Source organism: Xenopus laevis, chromosome 7L (assembly GCF_017654675.1).
Source record: "Xenopus laevis strain J_2021 chromosome 7L, Xenopus_laevis_v10.1, whole genome shotgun sequence".
Classification (NCBI taxonomy): Eukaryota; Metazoa; Chordata; class Amphibia; order Anura; family Pipidae; genus Xenopus; species Xenopus laevis.
Window position 1 is genome coordinate 103,405,615 of NC_054383.1, and position 21,352 is coordinate 103,426,966.

Genomic DNA, 21,352 nt, shown 5'->3' on the forward strand with positions numbered 1-21,352 from the left:
TTAATATATAGCCCTAACAGTGAAATGCCCCCATATATGGCACAATGTTGTTAATGTCTGCATTCCTTTTATTTTCATGGATATGGAAGAAGCCAATTATTGGTTTCATTAAGCAAAGTCTGATTTCTAAAGAACCCAGTAGTAAACCTGGTGCTCTTGTATTAGTGTCATAAACATCCTTTTTTTTTTAAAATCAACCTGTTTTATTATATTATCAAATAGAAATAAAAAAATAGAAAAACCTGACATGTTAACATTGAGCTAAACAAGAACACATGCAGTACAGGGATCTTCATAACTTAAGTCTACTAGAAAATCATGTAAACCTTAAGGGGGTTATTAATCAAGCTCTGAATTTATCTCAGTATTCCTGAGATAAAAATCAGAGCAACTCCGAATTATCGAATGGACCTTACGGTATTTATCATTCAAAAAATAGGTTTGGACCAAAAAGTCTGAAATTTTGGCCTAAAATCCCCGAAATCATCGGATATCGGTACTGACAGCAGCGCAAACACTGGGACCTTCCCCATTTACTGATACAGGACCTGAGAGGTTTGAGATGCCGGGTTTTCGGATTCTGAGTTTTCATATCATCGGACTTTAAAGGTCTGAAAAATCTGAATTTTGTAGATTTAGGGTATTCGGAGCTTAATAAATAACCCCCCAAATAAACCAAATACGCTGCTTTTGCTTTCAATAAGGATTAATTATATCTTAGTTTGGATCAAGTACAATGTACTGTTATATTATTACAGAAAAAAGGAAATCATTTTTAAAAATCTGGATTGTTTGGATATAATTAAGTCTATGGGCCAAATTCACTAACTTCCGGAAATTCGCCTGCCATGGCTTCGCTCACATCGTCACACTTCGGCAGGCGAAAATTTGCCAGGACAACGCTAATTCACAAAATGCGAAGTTGCGAAATTCGGCAAGCAAAGTTGCGCTAGCGTTGGCTAATTTGCATACAGCACCTTAAATTTCAATATGTTGCAGCAAATACATTACACTACACAAGCCCAGGGAACCTTAATAAAAGAAAATAGAGTTGTTATATTGCCCTACACATGAGCCCAGTGTGTAGTTTATGTACCATATGTAAGGAACTGTAGGGGTGAAGCCGGGTACCCTAAAAAAAAAAATGACAATCTTTTGCAGCCTATCACCCTGACAAAACTGAAAAGTCACCAGTGTTTGTTGGGACTTTTTTTGAGGAACGCCTATCTACTCTATTGCACTTCACCTGGTCTGAGGTGGCGAAGGCAAGTCTGGCGCAAGAGGCAACGTTCATTAAAATCCGCATATTTGTGAATTTGCATAGTTACGTCAAATCGCCAGAGAGAAAATTTTCCTGGCGTTAGAGTGAAAAGTAGCGCTAGAGTCTATTTCCTTCACTAGCGAAGTTACGCCAATGCCTGAATTTTCGCCATCACAGTGGCGAATCACTTCGCCCTATAGTAAATTTGCCCTTATGGGAGACGGCCTTTCCGTACTTCTAAGCTTTCTGGAAAACAGTTTCTGATAACGAATCCCATACCGTATTGTTTTTACAGTTTTCCAAACATAAACTTGCTATTGCAGCATATTATCCCGAAGCAGTTTTGATTAGTCGCATCATTATCAAATATAATTATGTGGCAAAAAAAAAAAGAAGCTTGCCAGAGCACAGTTTGGCTTTAAAAATAATTATTACAAAAAATAAGGATGCGGCAGTGTGTCAAACACAAATTAAGTAGTGTTGTCAACATTCACTGGTTGACAGATAATAGTAAGATAATGACGAGGTGCATATGTACTATGTATATATATATATATATATATATATATATATATATATATATATATATATATATATATATATATATATATACATACATATATATATATATACATATATATATATATATATATATATGGGCCGATTCAAAAACTTTGAGTGAAGGATTCGAAGTAAAAAAACTTCTAATTTCGAAGTGTTTTTTGGGCTACTTCGACTATCGACTACGAATCGAAGGATTCAAACTAAAAATCGTTCGACTATTCGATAGTCGAAGTACTGTCTCTTTAAGAAAAAACTTCGACCCCCTAGTTCGCCATGTAAAACCTACCAAACTCAATGTTAGCCTATGGGGAAGGTCCCCATAGGCTTGCCTAAGTTTTTTTTTTTGGTCAAAGGATAATCCTTCGATCGTTGGATTAAAATCCTTCGAATCGTTCGATTCGAAAGATTTAATCGTTCGATCGAAGGATTATTCCTTAGATTAAACTATTTGCGCTAAAATCCTTCAACTTCGATATTCGAAGTCGAAGGATTTTAATTCCCAGTCGAATATCGAGGGTAATTAACCCTCGATATTCGACCCTTGGTGAATCGGCCCCATAGTGTATACACTCACTAGTGTATATGCAGCACTCTACATTTTTACAATACATTAAGAGAACAAACAGTGGGAGAAATGTGGCAATGAATAAAAATAAATATTCACAAGGAAAAAAGTTGAAGTTTTGACAACAGGATTGTGGTAATAAGAGAAATAAAATCTGTTACATACCACTAACTGAGGCACCGGCAGGGTTTTCCCTTCTTTGCTTAAGGATACATAAGTAAAGTATGCGCTGACAGCTCGATATCTCTCCTGTGTGTCACCAACAAGGGTATCAGCATCCACAAAAACCTCGATCTCCATAGATTTATTGCTAGTGAAGGTCATACGGCCAGATATGGTAATGATGCAACCTGAAACAGGCAAATATATTATTTTATGTTACGTGAGATGTGAAATGGAATACAAGAGATCTATATACCGGTAGCTGGGAACCCTAGTAATGATTAATACAAGTTTGTGGTACAGTCTATAAAGTAACCCATATTAACTTACACTATTCATTTACTCAATATTATAAATAAGGATTTAAGAAGTCGATGAGGAACGTGTAAGTTATTATGTTATAAGGCTCTGAGACAAGACTGTTTTATCATTTCCAGCAACTGTTTGCTGTAGCACATTTTTCTGCACTTTTACAGTATCACAGACAAAAAGGAATGTACTTAAATGGGAGCTACATTTGTACAGTGAACTGTATGGTTAATTACCATAAATGCATCAAATAAATAATATTCCAGATTCAAATTGATAAGCAAAATCAATTATCTCAAACACTGTTGCAAGTCAGGTGATTAAAACACCTGTCAGAGAATGGACTACATTGTTTTTAAACGAATATCCAGCATAAAGGCTGCATGTTAACATATAGCACTCCATATAATTAGTAAATGTATTCATTAAATGTATTAAAATAAATAATCCAGATTCAAATTGATAAGCAAAATGTACAGTATCATTTATCTCAAAAAGTTAGTGGGTACAGAAAACTGGATTTGAATTCCCATGATGACAGCTCTAAAGAATAAAATTATGTTACATGTTAATTTAGAATTCCCCTAATTCTTGAGGGTGGCTGTAATCCAAGTCAATGTTCTTAGCTGGGTTAAAAAATCACTGTCCATACAAATTTGAATTTTAACTGGAATAAGTCTGTACAAGCTATTTGTGTAATACATTACTGCCAAAGAATTCATCAAGTTTTAATAGTTAAGTATAGAATCACATAGCCTAATATACCATCCTCCGCCTTATATAAATTTGTACTGGGTGTAGGAGTTTGAATGTTGCTATAGCTGGTCCCATGGGATTTTGGGAGCCCTTGTGAATCTGATACACACAAATTTCAGATTTACATTGGGCTGTTCCTGTAAAAGGGCAGTTAGTAAACTAAAACTGTATTTTAAACAGAATTGGAAGCTAAAACATGACTCACTAAAGCCAGTACTGATCATAAAGCAGTTTTTTCCCTCTGTGCTGCTTGTACTGCCAGTGCTTTCATCATTATGTGAATCCATGACTAACATATAATCGTTAAGACTCGGATTTCTGCCATTTAAATGCCTCATTTCCTAGTTATCGTCATTGTGCTCAGTTATAAGCATACAGGTCTAAATATATAAAATAAATGATGAATTCATGCAGTCATAAAGTCTATGGGTCCCTCTGGAAGGCTGCAGGCCATAAAAACCTCACTGGGCTTCACACCTGACCTATAGGCCTACAGCTGTATAGTTTTGCACAGAATATTAAAATAGCTTCTGTTCATTGAAGGGGTATTTCAGCTTTAAATTAAATTCTACTATGAAAAGTAGACCACTATAATAGCCTTCATTTTAATTTGTTGTAGTTTTTGAATTAGTTCTCTATTGTGTCTTTAAATGTCAGGCTTGGAATTTTAACTGCTGTTTGCTAAGGGTTATTTAATCTAGAAACCAGGTGGCAGAACAGAATATGACCAGGAAAAGGTCTAAATAGAAAGCCATAACAAATAATAATAACACTGAAATCTTGCAGTCTCACAATTATTTAAAAATAATACAGACGATTTGATTAGAATGGATCCATTATAACATGCTAACATTTAAGACCATACAAAGAGTCAAAGCCTGAACCCATTCCACTGTGGCAAATACTGTATGTTCAGGATCAAACGTACATGGCTTCTTGAATTTATATTACTAGAAGTGTAGTTGACTTTGGTGCAATTAAGCACTGCCCCTGACAAAAGATGTTTTTTAAGAATAACAAGGGCATCTTATATAAGTAGCAGTGCTTAATCTACACATACTAAATTATTACAGGGATGCTGTCACATACAAAAAAGTTGTATCCCAAAACATGGGTGCCGGAGATGACACAGGAGCCTTTTTGTTTAAATTCAAAATGATAGATTTTAGATGGTTGAAAAGCTTAACATATAACTCTATTACAGAATTAAGCACCAATCTAAAATAAATCTTTAGGGCAAAGACACATGGTGCTTCTTATTGTCCTCAATTTCTTGCATTGACTCTACTGGTGCAATCACGGTTTTGCTTGAAAATGTGGCAGCCAGCAGTGTGACAGCTTGAAGTTATTCAGTGGAATTTTGCAGTGGAAAAAGCCTACTTAAGCATGATGTAACAACATTTGGGTCCATATCATTTTGGTGCCAGTAAAGTAGTGCTCGCTCACGATCAATCTGAAATTCTGGGGAAAAGTGTGTTGTAGTAAAAAACTAATTTGCATCCAGAAATTGCACTTTGCACATTCTTTGTAAATGAGTACTTTAATATAATATGATTTTTGCTATTTCGGTAATATTTATTGCACAGCACTCTGTGCTGCAACCAATTCAAGGAAAGGCTGAACTTGACAGGTTTTTTTTTCCAATAAAATTCAAACAGGAATAATGAAAAAGTAAACAAATACATTACTACCTATTGGCTTATAATGGTACAGGGGAGTTCATTATTATCATCCTTGTATGCCATGTATTAGGGAACTGTGATACACAACCTATACTACATGCAGGTGACCTTGCAAGAAGTGAATTGCAGTAGATGGTAAATCTAGTGTTATTAACGGCATCCACTAAGAAATCCTGCACAAAAGTCCCCAAGCAAACCAAAAGTAATAAAAGTCAAAGGAAACATATATAAAGAAAAATGGGCTGTTTGCGTGCAATCTGACAAGTAAATTGGTTACTTAATATTTTTTACTTGTATAGGATCCACTGGAAACCTAGACATCCCTACCTATGAACCTATAATACACTTACAATAATAACAACATGTAGACACAGAATTGTCTGATATTATATGATAAAAACAGTACTTGTGGACATACTGTAATACAGCATAAACATATTAGGAGTAATAACCCCCAGCTTTACAATTTATAAGCAAGTTTCCAAAGATTTCTATGGCCATTCAAAGCACATGCCATGAAGCAGAGTGTTTTATACTAGACATGGATCTCCAAGGTGACTTCTAACATCATTATAATGAAAAGATATTAATAACCTGTAAAACTATCCTAATAAAGAGTTCATACCACAAGTCATCGAAACCTATGAATTATAATGTATCCGACAATAAAATTTGAGATTATTATAAATAAGTAAGAAACGATGCCTTTTTTAATGCTAAACACTGTCATATATAATAATAATAATGTGCAGGTCTTTGATCCAAGAAACTTTATACAGGTCAGACTTGAAGCATTTACTTCAAGACAGTCAGAGACATCAGCTTCCCCTATATAAATCTAGATGATTTTTGGCCATGCCATGATTCACGCAAACCAAGCCCTGTACTGCCTTCACCAGCTTTACGATTTATAAGGACATTCCTAAGGATTTCAATGGCCATCCAAAAGCATATGCCATGAAGCAGTGTTTTATACTGGACATGGATCTCCAAGGTGACTTCTAAAATTATTATAATGAAAAGATATTAATAACCTGTAAAAGATATCCTAATAAAGAGTTATTCTTCATGCCACAAGTCATGCATTATAATGTATCCGACAATAACATTTGAGAGTATTATAAATAAGTAAGGAATGGTGCCTTGTTTAACGCTAAACGCTGTGATATGAAATAATGATAATACTATGTAGGTCATTGATCAAAGAACCTTGGAACAGGTCAGACTTGCATTTTCTTCGAGACAGTCAGAGAAATCAACTTCTGCTGTGGGACTCTGGATGATTTTTGGCCATGTCATGATTCACTGGAGCAAGCCTCATAACACTCAAACCAAACCCTGTACTGCCTTCACCAGGGGAGAAATATGGGTGACTTGACAGGTCTGGAAGTCACTGGCAACAGATATATTTATTAACCGTAATTACCACTGATTTCCCATTCATTTAGACCACATCCTCCATAAAACTTTCTACTGAACCAAATGGTAAAGTTATCATAGGCTCAACTGGGAAATCCAACTAGACTATCAAATAGATCAAAACTGATAACAGAAATTGTCTGAGTCATCCAAAGACTCATTATCTCAGATCTCCAAAAGTATTACTGGAATGAGATGTCCAATCCCATGGAGGGCTATAGGAATTGTTTTTTTCCCCATCCATTCAATTAAGGAAACACCAGCAATCTTAAATTGATACTGATCAAATAGAACCATGGATGCACTTTGATTGGAAATAAATCTAGTGTATTAATAAGTATGAAATATGTATTTGTGCTAATAATCACCAATGGTAGGTTCAACTGGGAAATCCACACTAGACTATCAAATATATTAAATTACATGGAGGGCTATGGGGATTTTTTTCACAATGTTCCGTCCATTTAATTATTGATACTAACAAAATAGAACCATGGATAAACATAGAAATCAACCTTGTCTTATTATATTTATTTTCACTAATAACCACAAAATGAATAGCCAGATCTTTATGAATGCATTTGAGGTTACAGAACCTTACTGATACTGAGTCGTGCCTATAATTTGAAGGCCAATAAGAATGTTCAAATCAATTATATATATAGGTGAACAAATAGTTACATTTAATTGTTTAGCACTTTAAAACAAATGTCAACCCATACATTTTGCAAATAGCCACAATGAATTTAATTCCTAAACAAAGTAAACATATAACACAATTTCCTGTTGAAACTATGGCAGATTAATGGAAAATGAAAAAAAAAATGGGAAAAAAACACTGACCTTGATCAAATATATAAACAACCTATGTTAAAAATAGGCACTAAATCCATACAGATGTTATTTACAAAGACACTTGGTCAGCTTTCCTCATTAAATATCAACAATGGAAATGCATTTTATCCTTAGATGAGCTATTTTTGCTACATGAAATAGTCAGATACACAGTTTACAACATTCTACTTAATCTCCAATTCCTATATTTGATATGCTTTTAGTGCACTTTATCCTTATCCAACCCTTTCTGACCACAATGTAAAATCAATTTCAGCCATTCATTCACTTAAATAACATGTAACATGCAACCCTGTACTAATCATTCACATAGTAAGTGCTCTAAGGGTAAAACGATCATCCATTACTTTTGTATTGGTCTCTAAATAAAGATTACGATAATGGTTGCACTGCAAAACTAGATACATATATTATTGTTGGGACTACTGTGTATTTATATTTACTAATGCTAATGGACTACTGTGTGTGTATATACCGGTATATAGTTTTGGGAGAACATAGAATCCAAAATTTGGATAAATACAGCAATAATTTCTAATGGTTAAGGCCTAATTTTGTGTTTCTTATGGGACCAAGATATATTGCAGGAACAATTTAATACAGAAAAACTAAAATGAAAGTTTAAACTGGAGGAGTAATGCAATAATGTAATGTAAGAGGCGATACAACTAAATTTACTGTATATCATGGTTGTAATTTATTTATATAGCCCCAACAATTGACGCTGTGCTTTACATTATTTAACAAACAGCAAGCAAACAGTAAATAACAAACAAGGGTTTACAGAGTACAATAGGATTAGAGGGCCCTACTCGCAAGAGTTTACAAACTAAAGGGTTAGGGTAAAATTGAGACATAGGGATTTTAGAAACAAATTTGTGATTTATAATATGACTGATTAATTAAGATACATTGAATAAGCTTCCCTAAACAGCCAGTGGGTCATTAGAGTGGGCAGAGAGTTCCAGAGAAAAGCAGAGGCACGAGAGAATTCTTGTAGGCGAGAATGGGCAGAGCGAAGGTTGCACGAAGGAGTGCATTTTAAGACCAGAGATGAAATATAGAGAGGGGTTAATTTTTCAGGGCCTTGAATGTGAGTGTTAGTAATTTGAATTTGATTCTAGAGGAGATTTGGAGCCAGTGAAGGGATATGCATAGGGGAGCAGATTGGAATTGTGAAAGGTGACTTTAAGTGTTTTGGTTGTATCTGAACTGAGATCTGAGGGACATGGGAGGATCTTGAAGGAAATATAATGAGTTCTATCTAGTATAGGTAAATCTAGAAAAAAAAAAAAAAAAAAAATCTAAAAACAACTGGACTTGCTGAGTAATCAATGAAGACGTTTCACTACTCAACTGACTGGTGTGGGAAGTTCTTGGCATATAAACTCTTCCACTAATCCAATCACAATGGCCCATTGTAACTCTTCAAAGAGGTGACATCTGAAGAAATTCACAGAGGTGCCAGATTGCAGGGTGTCGAGAAGGGAGTTGTGAGTGAGATGCTGGACCAGGCGTTTGTAAAATAAGCCTTTCCAGCAATATAGATGTGAATGGAAGAAGGGAAACTGAACCATTGTTGGCAGGAGAGCCAAGAACAAGGGAAGGTTTTTTGAGAAAAGGAGTGATTAGTGCTTTTTTGAATTAAGATGGAAATGTACCAGTAGAAAGGGAAAGGTTAAATAGTTAGCTAAGTGCAGGAGATGCTGTATCAGAGATTGGGTAAAGGAGATGAGAAGGTATGGAGTCAAGGGTGCAGGTTGTGGGTTTTGAGCAGGCTAGAAGTTTGCTAACTTCATCTAGTGTTGCAGGGGTGAAGGAGTGCAAAGTGAATGTGAATGGACTGCAAGATATTCTGAGATAGTTGTCAAATGATATGCCCAGTCTAACGAGATCATTGAGCAAGGTCTTGGGCAGTTACATTAATGGGGAGAGGGTGCGGAGGGGGGCATAGTAGTTAGTTAAATGTGGCAAACAGCCAATGTGGTTTAGAACATAGAGAGGAGATTAAAGAAGAGAAGTACAGTTGCTTGGCTATTGAGAGAGCATGAACTTGAAGTGGATGAAGTCAGGATCAGTATGTCACTTTCTCCACTGTTGTTCAGCTGATCTACTTCATTTTCTGAGGTACTGAGTTAAACTAGTGAGCCAGGGTTGGGATTTAGCTGGTCGACTGTGACTGGTGGTAGAAGGAGCAAGGGAGTCAAGAGCTGTTAAAACAGCATCATTGTAGAGAGAAGCTGCCATATTTGGGCAGGAAAGGTTGTTATTGTGAGAGATCCTCTGTGCTGCTACTATTGATAATGGTTGTGGATCAAATGTGTTGAGGTTTCTGTACGCGTGGGTGGAGAGAGATGGTTGTGATAGCGTAGGTGAAAGTGTTATTTGAAAGGAAAGTAGGTGATGGTCGGATAGGGGAAAGGGGAAGTTAGCAAGGTTGTACGGGTGACATAAGTGGCAGAATATAAAATCCAGAGCATGACCCTCAATGTGAGTAGGAGAGTTGGTCCACTGAGATAGACCAGAGTTAACAAGTTGTTAGCGAGAGGAGTTTAGAAGTAGCTGGAGAAGCAGAGTTGTCAATGGGAATATTGAAGTCACCTAAAATAAGAGCAGGTGTGTCGCTTGAGAGAAAGTATGGAAGTCAAGCAGCAAAGTGATCCAAGAAAGTAGGAACTGGGGGACGATATATGACTGCAACATGCAGAAATATTGGAGAAAACAAGCGTATGCTGTGGACTTCAAAAGAAGTGGAGGAAAGAGAAGTTGGTGGAGTTTGAAATGTACATTTGGAGGAGAGAAGTAATCAAACTACATTGCCATGATGGTCTCCTGATCTAGGGGTATGACTGCATGAGAAGCCTCCCGGAGGAAGCGGATAGGGAAAAAAATGTTCCCAACTAAGATATAATTAATCCTTATTAGAGGCAAAACAATCCTATTGGCTTTAATTAATATTTAAATTGTTTTTCAGTAGACTTAACGTATGGTGATCCAATTTACGGAAAGATCCCTTCTCCGGAAAACCCGAGGTCCTGAGCATTCTGAATAACAGTTCACACAACTGTGCAGGTATTATGTTTTGTAATAAGGATGCCAGGAGAATTAACAGAACAGATTGGATACCCTGTATTTCTTTTTCAGTCTTTGCTAGGACAGATAGAAAGTACTATATGCATAAACACACAGATGAACAGATTTTTTTTATTACTAGTCTTCACTTTTTCTATAACCATTTAATTAGAGAGTGGAAATCATTTTAGCTCTTTTTACTGATTGCTTAATGAATCCCTAGAAAAAATTTGTTTATTATCCCAATGTTCCTCAAATTACAGTCTTCTTTAAAAATACAATCACATTAATAACATAAAATGTTTTACTACTCAGTGGGAAGTAATGCAGCAGAAGATTCTTTCAGATCTGTCTCTATACATTAATGAGTGCAATTTAAATGGTATTGCTTGCTTTTCAGACCCAACCTATTAATACGAAGCTTAATGTGCTCCAAAAGCTATGCTAAGTAAATTAGTAGAGTGTCGTTTTAATGTTTAGCAGTAATGACTGACTTGATAATGTATCTCTGAAACTCATAGTACGAACACATATTTCAAGCGCAAAATCTTACACTGTCATTCTGTTAGCAAAGCATCTAAAATAAATGAAATAGAGAAATGGCTCATTATTTTATAGACACATAATTATGGCTCCCAGCGCCATATTTATTTTTGACATTGCAGATGGTGGTGGGGATGTAGGCTGCAGAAAGCTGCAAGGAAATATGCTTCCAGCTAAGGATAACCATTGGGGAAATTGTTATAATAAAGCAGAATTATAGTTGCAAACATGAAAACAGAAGCTTTAAACATCGTGCTACATCTAGTGAACATTCCTATGGTTAATGGTACACAAGACACCAGTGCAGCACTGGAGGTTTTCAGCCAGAAAATCTCACATTTCCCATTACATGTATGTGAGTTGGCAGGGGAGGTTGTGGGCATGTCTCTGCTGGTCCTGGGTGCCATCAGATAAAGGAAGGCTATAGTTATAATGAACTCTCTTAACTACTCATGGGAGTTCATTTAGCCGGCAAACGATAATTGAAGGCTTTTCTGCCAAATCAATGCACCCAATATGAGGCCATCTTTTGTAAATATGCAAAGGGTTTCTCTATTATACGGTAACATAAATTTGGAAATCCTGGCCCACGGTGTCTAGGGTGGTAGTTCCAGTGACAAATCAGATTACTGATGCCAGGAGAAATCTGATTGTTACTCTTGGGACAAGAATATTTTTTTTATCATGACCCTATATTGAGCTGTTTGTCTGCCTTCCTTGCAGGTTACCGCCTGGAACTGAGAGGACCATACACCAGCCAGGATCCACCCTACTCCATCCAAACCCTGCCCAGATCAAACTAAGTCCTGTCTCTTGTCCAGACCCACCCAACTTAGTCCAGCCACCTGGCCGGAATCTTCTCTGTCATCCCTAGATGGCAGGCTTCCTTCCTCTGGATCCAAATAAAACAGTCCTTGTAAGGTTTAACTTGAAGCACTTGTATGTATTTTTCAGCATCAGAGGTAAGAAAAATGATAATGATTTATAAAGTGGGTCTTTTTCAAAATGTAACATTATATAAACTCGTAAATTACCTAGGCTGGAGAAAATTCCATCATTCCCATATAACCATGCTAGTATCATACATGCAATGCTTCCAAGGTATTCTACTATTTAAACAAGTTCAAAGAACAAAACATTTGGCTCTGTATAAAGCAGCCCTCTGGCCATAAACTCCAAGGGAACCCTATAGTGAAATAACTTATTCGTGAAATAATATTGGTTGACATTCGTTTTTTTTTTGTACTGTTGCAAAATCAAAGATATGGCAACAACTTATTCAGTTTCATTTTTGTTGCATATTCATGATTACTTCCAAATTCTTTATTATGCCCACATATGAGGAAAGTGGTTTCATGCACAGTATGTTCAACAGTTATGGCATTCAAGTTGTTAGCTCAATAGGTCAATAGCCAAAGCCCTTGTGCATTGAAGTTTAAAGGAATTGCTCAGTATAAAAATTGGGAAAATAGATAGGCTGTGCAAAATAAAAATGTTTCTAATATAGTTAGTTAGGCAAAAATGTAATGTATAAATGCTGGAGTAACTGGATGTCTAACATGATAGCCAGAACACTACTTCCTGCTTTGCAACGCTCTTGGTTTCCACTGATTGGTTACCAGGCAGTAACCAATCAGTGACTACCATTATATACCTTATCAGTTAAAACAAAAAAATATATGAAATACAGCTATTTGTTGTTTTAACTGATAAGGTATATAATGGTAGGCCAGGCAATTTTTAATCGTATGTGACAGCATGAATTCTGAATACTAATAAATTTGTTTTAGTTTAATTGCCATTTTTAGTGATTAAAGGTGGTTTGAACTGGATAAGGTCCCTACCCTTTGGTATTTGGAACTGTTTAGTGCCCCAATCTGACTTATTTAACTAATTTGTATGCACTGAAACCAATGGCTTTCCCAACTGATTTCAGGTCAGCAAGCAAGATATTGATCTGGCTCGCTGAATAATGTGAGGACCGAGTTCCTGCTGGGTCTAAAGGGCCAATTATACGACCGGCTTGTTGCCCTGATGGAAAAAAGATTACATCAGCCTGATATGGCCTACAAGCTGGGGGCCAAAATTCAGCAGTGTATGGCCTGCTTTAGAAAACTTTATTATTATACTATTTAATGATATAGAATTCATCATTGCATCAAGAATATATTTATAAATAAGTGAATCGAGAGCAAGCACTCGCTCAGCCCCACCCTATAAGTGTTTTCCCGATTTTGAGCACTCTTTTCTGATAATTGCCATCTCAATGTCTGCACTTTTCTATTCTCTGGAATGAAGGGTGCATGCAGATGGCTAGCTCCCAAACACACTGCACATACCTTTCTTAATCTTCCGATGGAAATTTATGGCATCCACAGAAGCTGTAACAATGTTGGTCTTACAATGACGAAAAGCAACAATTCCTGCCACTTCATCCATAAGTTTCATAGTAACACCTAAGAAATGAAGAACAGATTATTGTATAATAGCTACAGGTAACAGCTCCCAACAGCCACTAGGGTAAATAACCATGCAATAAACACCTGACTGTAAGCACTTCCAAAAAATAGATTCTCCTATCTGCGAATCATTAACTTCATAGGCTTCACATGAGAATTTACATAATTATGCACTAAAAATACTTTTCCATAAACTGTTTTATCCCTGTAAGGGACATGTTATTTTATAGAAAGATATGTACTTTTTGGATGTTTTCTTTGAATAATTAACTAAAGAGTTCGCTGTGGATGCAAACAGGAAATAGTGTTCATTAATACATTCCATACAGTGCACGTTTTTTCTCATATACTTATGTTTGTATAAACAAGATTTATTTTACATTTGGAAAGAAAAACGTGAGCCAATTGGTAAAACAGACTGAGGTTTCAACAAGCTCTCAAAGTGTGTTTTCCATGAATTAGCCCCTGAGAACAGTATGAAATATCTTCTGGTTTTAAACAGGAAATATTTTTAAATGCTGGCATGATATAAACGTTACATGGAAGAGGCATTCCGCAAAAAGAGAAGTCACTGAAAACACACACACACACACACACACACACACACACACACACACACACACACACACACACACACACACACACACACACTATTTATATATATATATATATATATATATATATATATATACCAGAAGGAGGCTCGCACTCATAGATCTTACAAAGAAATAACTGTGTTTATTAGTCAAAAATAAGAATACATTTTTGACTAATAAACAGTTATTTCTTTGTAAGACCTATGAGTGCGAGCCTCCTTCTGGTATATATATATAAATTTACTATGTGTTTAATACTTGCTGGTGACTAGATTTTCAGTGACTTCTCTTTTTGCGGAATGCCTCTTCCATGTAAACAATGTTTATATCATGCTAGCGAGCCTCCTTCTGGTACACTTATCTTTTTTGGCTTTATTTGCACCCAGGCAACTTACACCTCTACACAAGTTGTGCCGGCATCCAGACAGCCATATATATATTTTTATATATATATATATATATATATATATATATATATATATATATATATATATACATATACATATATATATACATATACATACAACACTGTTCCTAAGACCCTTTTCAAGACCACAACGTGTATATAAAATATATGTATTTTAAAAAAACAAGCTGAAATGCCGCTCATCCCCTTTCTTATTGGGTGCACATGGGCAAGCCTTAATATACATACTGCACAAGTTAACCCCAGCACTCCAATATATAGCCCACTGGGAAAACATTTCTACACAACTGAACTGTAACTATTCATAAAAAAAGACACTTTCAGTTACAAAGTTTTTACACAGTATACATAAGCATAAGCCGTCAAGGCAGTGTCAATGTGTCAGTCCTAACTAAGTGAAAAAATAAAGTGTTATCTTTGGGGGGGGAAAAGACCATACCTGCTTCTCTCTTTATGGGGCCCATAGGGGTTAATCTGCCCCTATGATTTAAGGGCCCTACCCTTTTCTCAGTTACCAGGCAAAATCCTGTGTAGCTCAGTGTTATTGGCCAAGAGGTGTAATGACCACTTCCTGCCACACTGCAATATGTGTTTAAGGAGAGGCCTCTTCCTCTTTGGCTGCTGGATGCTGATCCAGATGGGTGTGCACAGGGAGGCCTGGGTACAGCAAGGCCCAGAAAGCCATGTGCTCTTGAAAGAAGAAGTTGGGGACCAAGAAACCCAGTGAATGAGGTTTAGCTATAGTAGGGCAGACTTGTAATAGTCTCTCTAGGAGAGAAAGAGCAGTTGAAGCTCCAACAAGGATTTGCAGCAAGGAGTAGCTTCCCAGAGGCTCTGTGTGAATGCCTCCAGTGCAGGGACCTCAGTGAAGAGGGTGTTAGGTTAGCTTCCATCTTCCTGAACAGTGCACTCAATTGGGATGGCGTACTGAATCACAGCAAATGCCTAATGAATGTCCTTCCTAAACTGAATACCTATTACCTGAAGCTCTATGTGAGTTATATGTGCAGGGGCATGCCGCCAATGAGTCGAGTTGAGAAACTCGCCTCACACGGCAATGCAGGAGAGGTTTTCAGAGGCAGCAAAAAGCCGCTCCTGGTACCTTTAAGGTACTTCGCTTTAGTGTTCCTGCCGGCGAGGGAGGGGCGACATTGAAGGAGCCATTTCAGGCGAAGCTGTAAGTAGAATCGGCGCTGTATATGTGCCTCTCCATATGCTGTCTCTATCTATGAGCTCTTTGTGAGCCTGCCAGTGAGCTGTTTAGTGTGTGTCTTGTGCTAATACCTCATCTGTATACATGAGTAAACCTGGGGACATTGTCTTTGACTAATAAACAGTTCTTTGTTTGCATCATAAGAACCTCCTGGCGCCCAATCATTTTGTATATTTTGTATGCACAGTAGCCTGAGTGTTGTAGTCGCACTACACCTTAGAGGGAAAGTTTCCACTTAGCGAAGGCCCGGATCCTGAAGAGAGAGTCCAATGTAACCCATGCTCCTACCTTAGCTGGACATTAACTATCTGTGGTCTGGATAGCACAGATTAGCGTTACATTAGCATAGGGGGTTGGGAGAGCAAGCATATAAGTAGAGAGAGCCACCTCCTCACAATATAACATTTAAACAAGCTAAAATGCGGCTCATCCCCTTTCATATATATATATATATATATATATATATATGGGACGATTTTAAATATGACAATAAAAGTTTGAATTTTTATCTTTATAACCAAATCCCAGTGTGCACCTATTCTTTGGATGAAAAAAAGAAAATTAAAAAAAAAAAAAAAAAAAAAGCCGCTAAGGACATTGAAACATTATGTACCTTAAGCCTTTTTGTCTTAATGGTAAGGCATTTTTAGTAGCTTAAGGCACAACATTTTTTAATGTCCTTAATATATTGATAATGGGTTGAGTGCAGAGGATCTCTTGTATTTGTCTATGTGAATTTTGTGGTCACAACCTCATTGCACCCCCACTTGTTTTTAAAAATTAGTGGTGAGCACCCTTTCCAGCTATAGTCAGGTGATGCCACTGGTGGCCAATAATAGGGCAACAAAGTTTGGGAGTTTTACTTTGAAAGCAGCAAGTAAGTTGCGGGTAAAACTTAGTCCCTTTATAAAATGTATAATGAAGCAATAGAATTCTTAATGAATCAAATGCAAGTTGAGTTTATAAACTGGCCACATCAGGAATGACTGTGACGTAGTTGGCCAGCTTAAATATATTGCAATATATGGACAAACAATCCCTGTAATAAAAGTGTAAGGCAGTGTAAGGCATATTTAGTAGCTTAAGGCACAAAATGTTTCAATGTCCTTAATATATTGATAATAGGTTGAGTGCAGAGGACCTCTTGTATTTGTGAATTTTGTGGTCACAACCTCACTGCTTCCTCACTTAATGTTTTTAAAAAATAGTGGTGAGCACAACTTTCCCTTTCTAGATACATTTTTACTCTGTGAGCATTTTCTCTAAACTAACTACTGAGCATTTAGGTTTAGACTGTACTGCTGACTTGCGGCTTAAATAATGTAACTCAGGTTTAATTCAGGTTTCCTGGCAGTGGAAGTACACTAGAAGATGAGACACGGTATCTCTGCTTATCGTTTTGCCAAGTTCTAAAGTAAATTAAAGGGTTCTGGTCACTGTGTAAATAACGTACTTCAAGCAGACAATTTACAATTCATTGTGCATGGCAATATCTGGTTGCTAGGGTCCAAATTTCGCTAGCAACCATGCGTTAATTTAAATAAGAGACTAGAATATGAATAGGAGAGAGCCTGAATAGAAAGAGGAGTAATAAAAAGTAGCAATAACAATACATTAGTAGCCTTACAGAGCATTTGTTTTTTAGATGGGGTCAGTGACCCCCATTTGAAAGCTGGAAAGTCAGAAAAAGAAGGCAAACAATTCAAAAACTATAAAAAGGAAAAAATTATGGCCAATTTAAAAGTTGCTTGGAATTAGCCATTCTATAACATACTAAAAGTTACTTTAAAGTAGAACCTCCCTTTTAATGGAGGTGAAAAGTTAACAGCAACTGACAAATAACCTACCATTCCATTTGCAACAGCAGTTTAGGTTTATTTAGCAGCATCACCATTATAACAGTAAACATCTCCCTCCACCTAAAAGCAATTTTACATTTTTTGTAGGTGGTACGCATAAATATTTTACTTAGTGGAACGTTTTAGAGAGACAGCATGCAACATTAGAGCAGGCACATCAATTACTGAATGCTAAGTCATAAGTGTTTGCAAACATTCACTGCCTATTGTATAAACTTTTGATCTAATATGGTGATGGATATAAAATGTTATGTGTGTGCATGGCAACTTGAACACTTGCATTCATGCACATCTACAAAAATTTGATAGAACATTGCTTGTGTGTATGTGGGAAGGGCCGCTGAATGACTTGGAAGTTTATCAATAAGCAGTTTACCAATTTTGCTTTATAAGCAGTTCTTCCTTGATTATCCCATCTTGAAAAACATTTGAGAGGGGGCACAGTCTGGACTAAACAGATTCATCTTAAAACAAACCAGACAAATTTATGACTTGTACTGAAATGCCAGCAAGGATTTCTCAGTTTATATTCCTAAATTTAATTATAAACCATCTCATATTGCTTTTTTTGGCAAGTTCTTAAAAGAAACCAAACTAAAAACGAGAAACGTGACGGATTGTAATATGATGTCAAGTTTGCTAGAAAACATTCCATTACAGCAGATGTAATTCATATGGTTTCAATTAGACAGTTTTAGAATTAGGTTTCGCTTTGTCCGGCAGTGGAAAATGTGAATATTCCGATTCCTGAAACAGAATATTTTCCACTCCAGCTGCCACTGGAATTTACCCCGTAGTTAATCTTAAGTCATTATTTGTTTAATGGGGAGCTAAAACATCTATAAAACTTTTGCACACATATATGTGCCCTGCAGAGAAGGAAGAGAGGCCATATGATAGAAACATTCAAATTCATGTAAAGAATTACAAGAGTTCAAGAAGGAAGCATTTTCCTGAAAAGGTAACATAAGGAAACAGTTATGTAACGAATGAGCATATATAGAATATCGTTTCACTGGATGTAGTGGAGACTGTTTCAATAAAGGAGCCAAACATGCAAAACATGAATAGTATGAATACAACACAATTTTAAAAGAAAAGGATAAAATTAAGTAAGCTTTATCAGAAAGGTCTATATAAATACACCAGTAATACACCAGTGATGCTGCTCTGAGTCTTCTGTCAAAAAAACACTGCATTTCTTTTCTGCTATTATTGTTTTCAGCATAAAACTCCAGGGCTAGGGCTTGAGCATGCTTAGTTTACTACTCTCTCCCCCCTCCCTGCTGCAATCGGAGCCCAGAGCTAAGAGCGAGCAGGGAGAGATTCAGGCAGGAAGTGATGTCACACAAGCTAATATGGCAGCTACTATCCTAAACAAACAGAGAGAGCGTCTAAAGCTGTTTGCTCAGGTACGGTAAAGCATTATGCAGAAAAAAATATAGTGTTATAGCTTGCAATATTGTGTCTTATCTACTGGCAATAAACTGCTTTGGTAGCTTTCCTTCTCCTTTAAGGACATAAAACAAAAACAGAATTAACCATTTAAGTAACTGAGCCAACTGGCACATTTTTGCAGTTTTCTGCTCCTGTACAGAAGGTGTTTTGCAGCCTATATTGTTACATTTATATCTATATTGGCAGGGTTGGATTGGCCTACTAGAGAACCCCTGTGTGGGGCTTGGCCCTAAAATATATGTCAGTTCCCATTAACCTTATTTATTTACACATACTTGTGTACAGCAGTACAGTGCACATGCTCAATGTGCTCTGGGCTGCTTCTGAGAAGTGAACAATGTCATGGGAAAAAAAAATTTTTCAAAATGAATCAGTTAATAGTGCTACTTCTGCACTGAAATTTCTCAAATTTCCATTTCTCAAAAGAGCAAACAGATTTTTTTATATTCAATTTTGAAATCTGACATGGGGCTAGACATTTTGTCAATTTCCCAGCTGCCCCTGGTCATGTGACTTGTGCCTGCACTTTAGGAGAGAAATGCTTTCTGGCAGGCTGCTGTTTTTCCTTCTCAATGTAACTGAATGTGTCTCAGTGGGACATGGGTTTTTACTATTGACTGTTATTTTTAGATCTACCGGGCAGCTGTTATCTTGTGTTAGGGAGCTGTTATCTGGTTACCTTCCCATTGTTCTTTTGTTTGGCTGCTGGGAGGAAAAAGGGAGGGGGGTGATATCACTCCAACTTGCAGTACAGCAGTAAAGAGGGATTGAAGTTTAGCAGAGCACAAGTCACATGACTTGGGGCAGCTGGGAAATAGACAAAATGTCTAGCCCCATGTCAGATTTCAAAATTGAATATAAAAAAATCTTTTTGCTCTTTTGAGAAATGGATTTCAGTGCAGAATTCTGCTGGAGCAGCACTATTAACTGATTCATTTTTTCCCATGACAGTATCCCTTTAAAGAAAATGAGGTTACATCTGTCACAGAAGCTGATTAACCAGGACTGATTATGAATGAATTCTGATGTTGAATGTATCGGTTTCAATTCTGCTTGGTAATGTAAATCTAATGACTCATTATACATGTATCTGGAATTTTATATTGTATATATTCTGTATATATACTTTATATTGTGTCCCTAGACTGATGTAACTGACAGCAGCCCACAGCATCCGCTGTGAATCAACAGAAAGATGGGAACTACTGGAGACATTTTTGAAGAAAAATATTTTCAGAACTAAAGCACTGCGGTGCCCTTAGGCTGGTACAGAACCCCAAAACATAAAGTGTAGCATTTTTACCCTACTTCTTTGTTAATCTTTATGACAATATTTCTCTATACCTATTAATATAAAAGAAACAGGTGCGCTCTCATAGTTTCCCTTCCTACATTACCAATTATTCTATCTGACATATTATTCTGAAATGCATTTATTTATAAGTATTTTTAAAGGGGTAGTTCATCTTTAAATAAACTTAATGTAGACTGAGAAATTATTTAGATATTTGTTCTGCAGCTTTCATTGCACAACAACGTGAACATGAATTCTCTTGTTAAAAGTATGTATATTTTCCCATTTAATTGCAAACAGCAAAAGGCATGTCACTATAGCTCAAGCTATCAGGTCTTTGTAGTGAATTCATTACTTCTGCATTCTTTCTCTTATTACCATTTCTGGTACCTTGCTCTCTATCTTATTTTTCAAAACAAAATCTACACTTGTCGTTTAATAATGAATTGGGGGGTGAGTCTAATTTCCATTAGCAGTTTTCCCGTTGCTGTAAAAATAAAGAGCTCTGCAGGGACTTTTCAATTGGCATAATTCCTTCCAATTTCTATAAGGGAGTCATGTAAGATATTATGAACATGTGCTATATTTAAACCCACCAATGTATTCAGTTTTGAAAAGTTCCCTTGTTTTTTAAATTACTGTCTGGAGCTGTGTAATTAAAGCAGAGTAACGGCTTGATAATGAAGAGTTACTATAGTAACCAGCTTTATTTGCACCACAAAAGGCAATGACATGGTAGTAGGTGTTCAAGTGAAAATAAAATTATGTCATTGGATCAGTAAAGATACTACTCAATTATTTTAGCCAAGGAAAATGTCTGTATTTCATGCATATGCTTTTTTTTACCACATGCTATTA

General features: G+C 36.4%; 1 protein-coding gene across 3 annotated transcripts in view; it reads right to left on the minus strand.

The window, feature by feature from the left end:
- acot7.L (acyl-CoA thioesterase 7 L homeolog) overlaps nt 1–21,352 on the minus strand; it is a 109,637-nt gene that overhangs the window by 19,553 nt on the left and 68,732 nt on the right. For all 3 annotated transcript variants that reach the window (XM_018226125.2, XM_018226124.2, XM_018226123.2), the window contains 2 exons: nt 13,528–13,644; nt 2,556–2,740 (listed from right to left, as the gene is read on the minus strand). In XM_018226125.2, the coding sequence (XP_018081614.1) occupies nt 2,556–2,740; nt 13,528–13,644 (302 nt within the window). The remainder of the gene's footprint in view (nt 1–2,555; nt 2,741–13,527; nt 13,645–21,352) is intronic.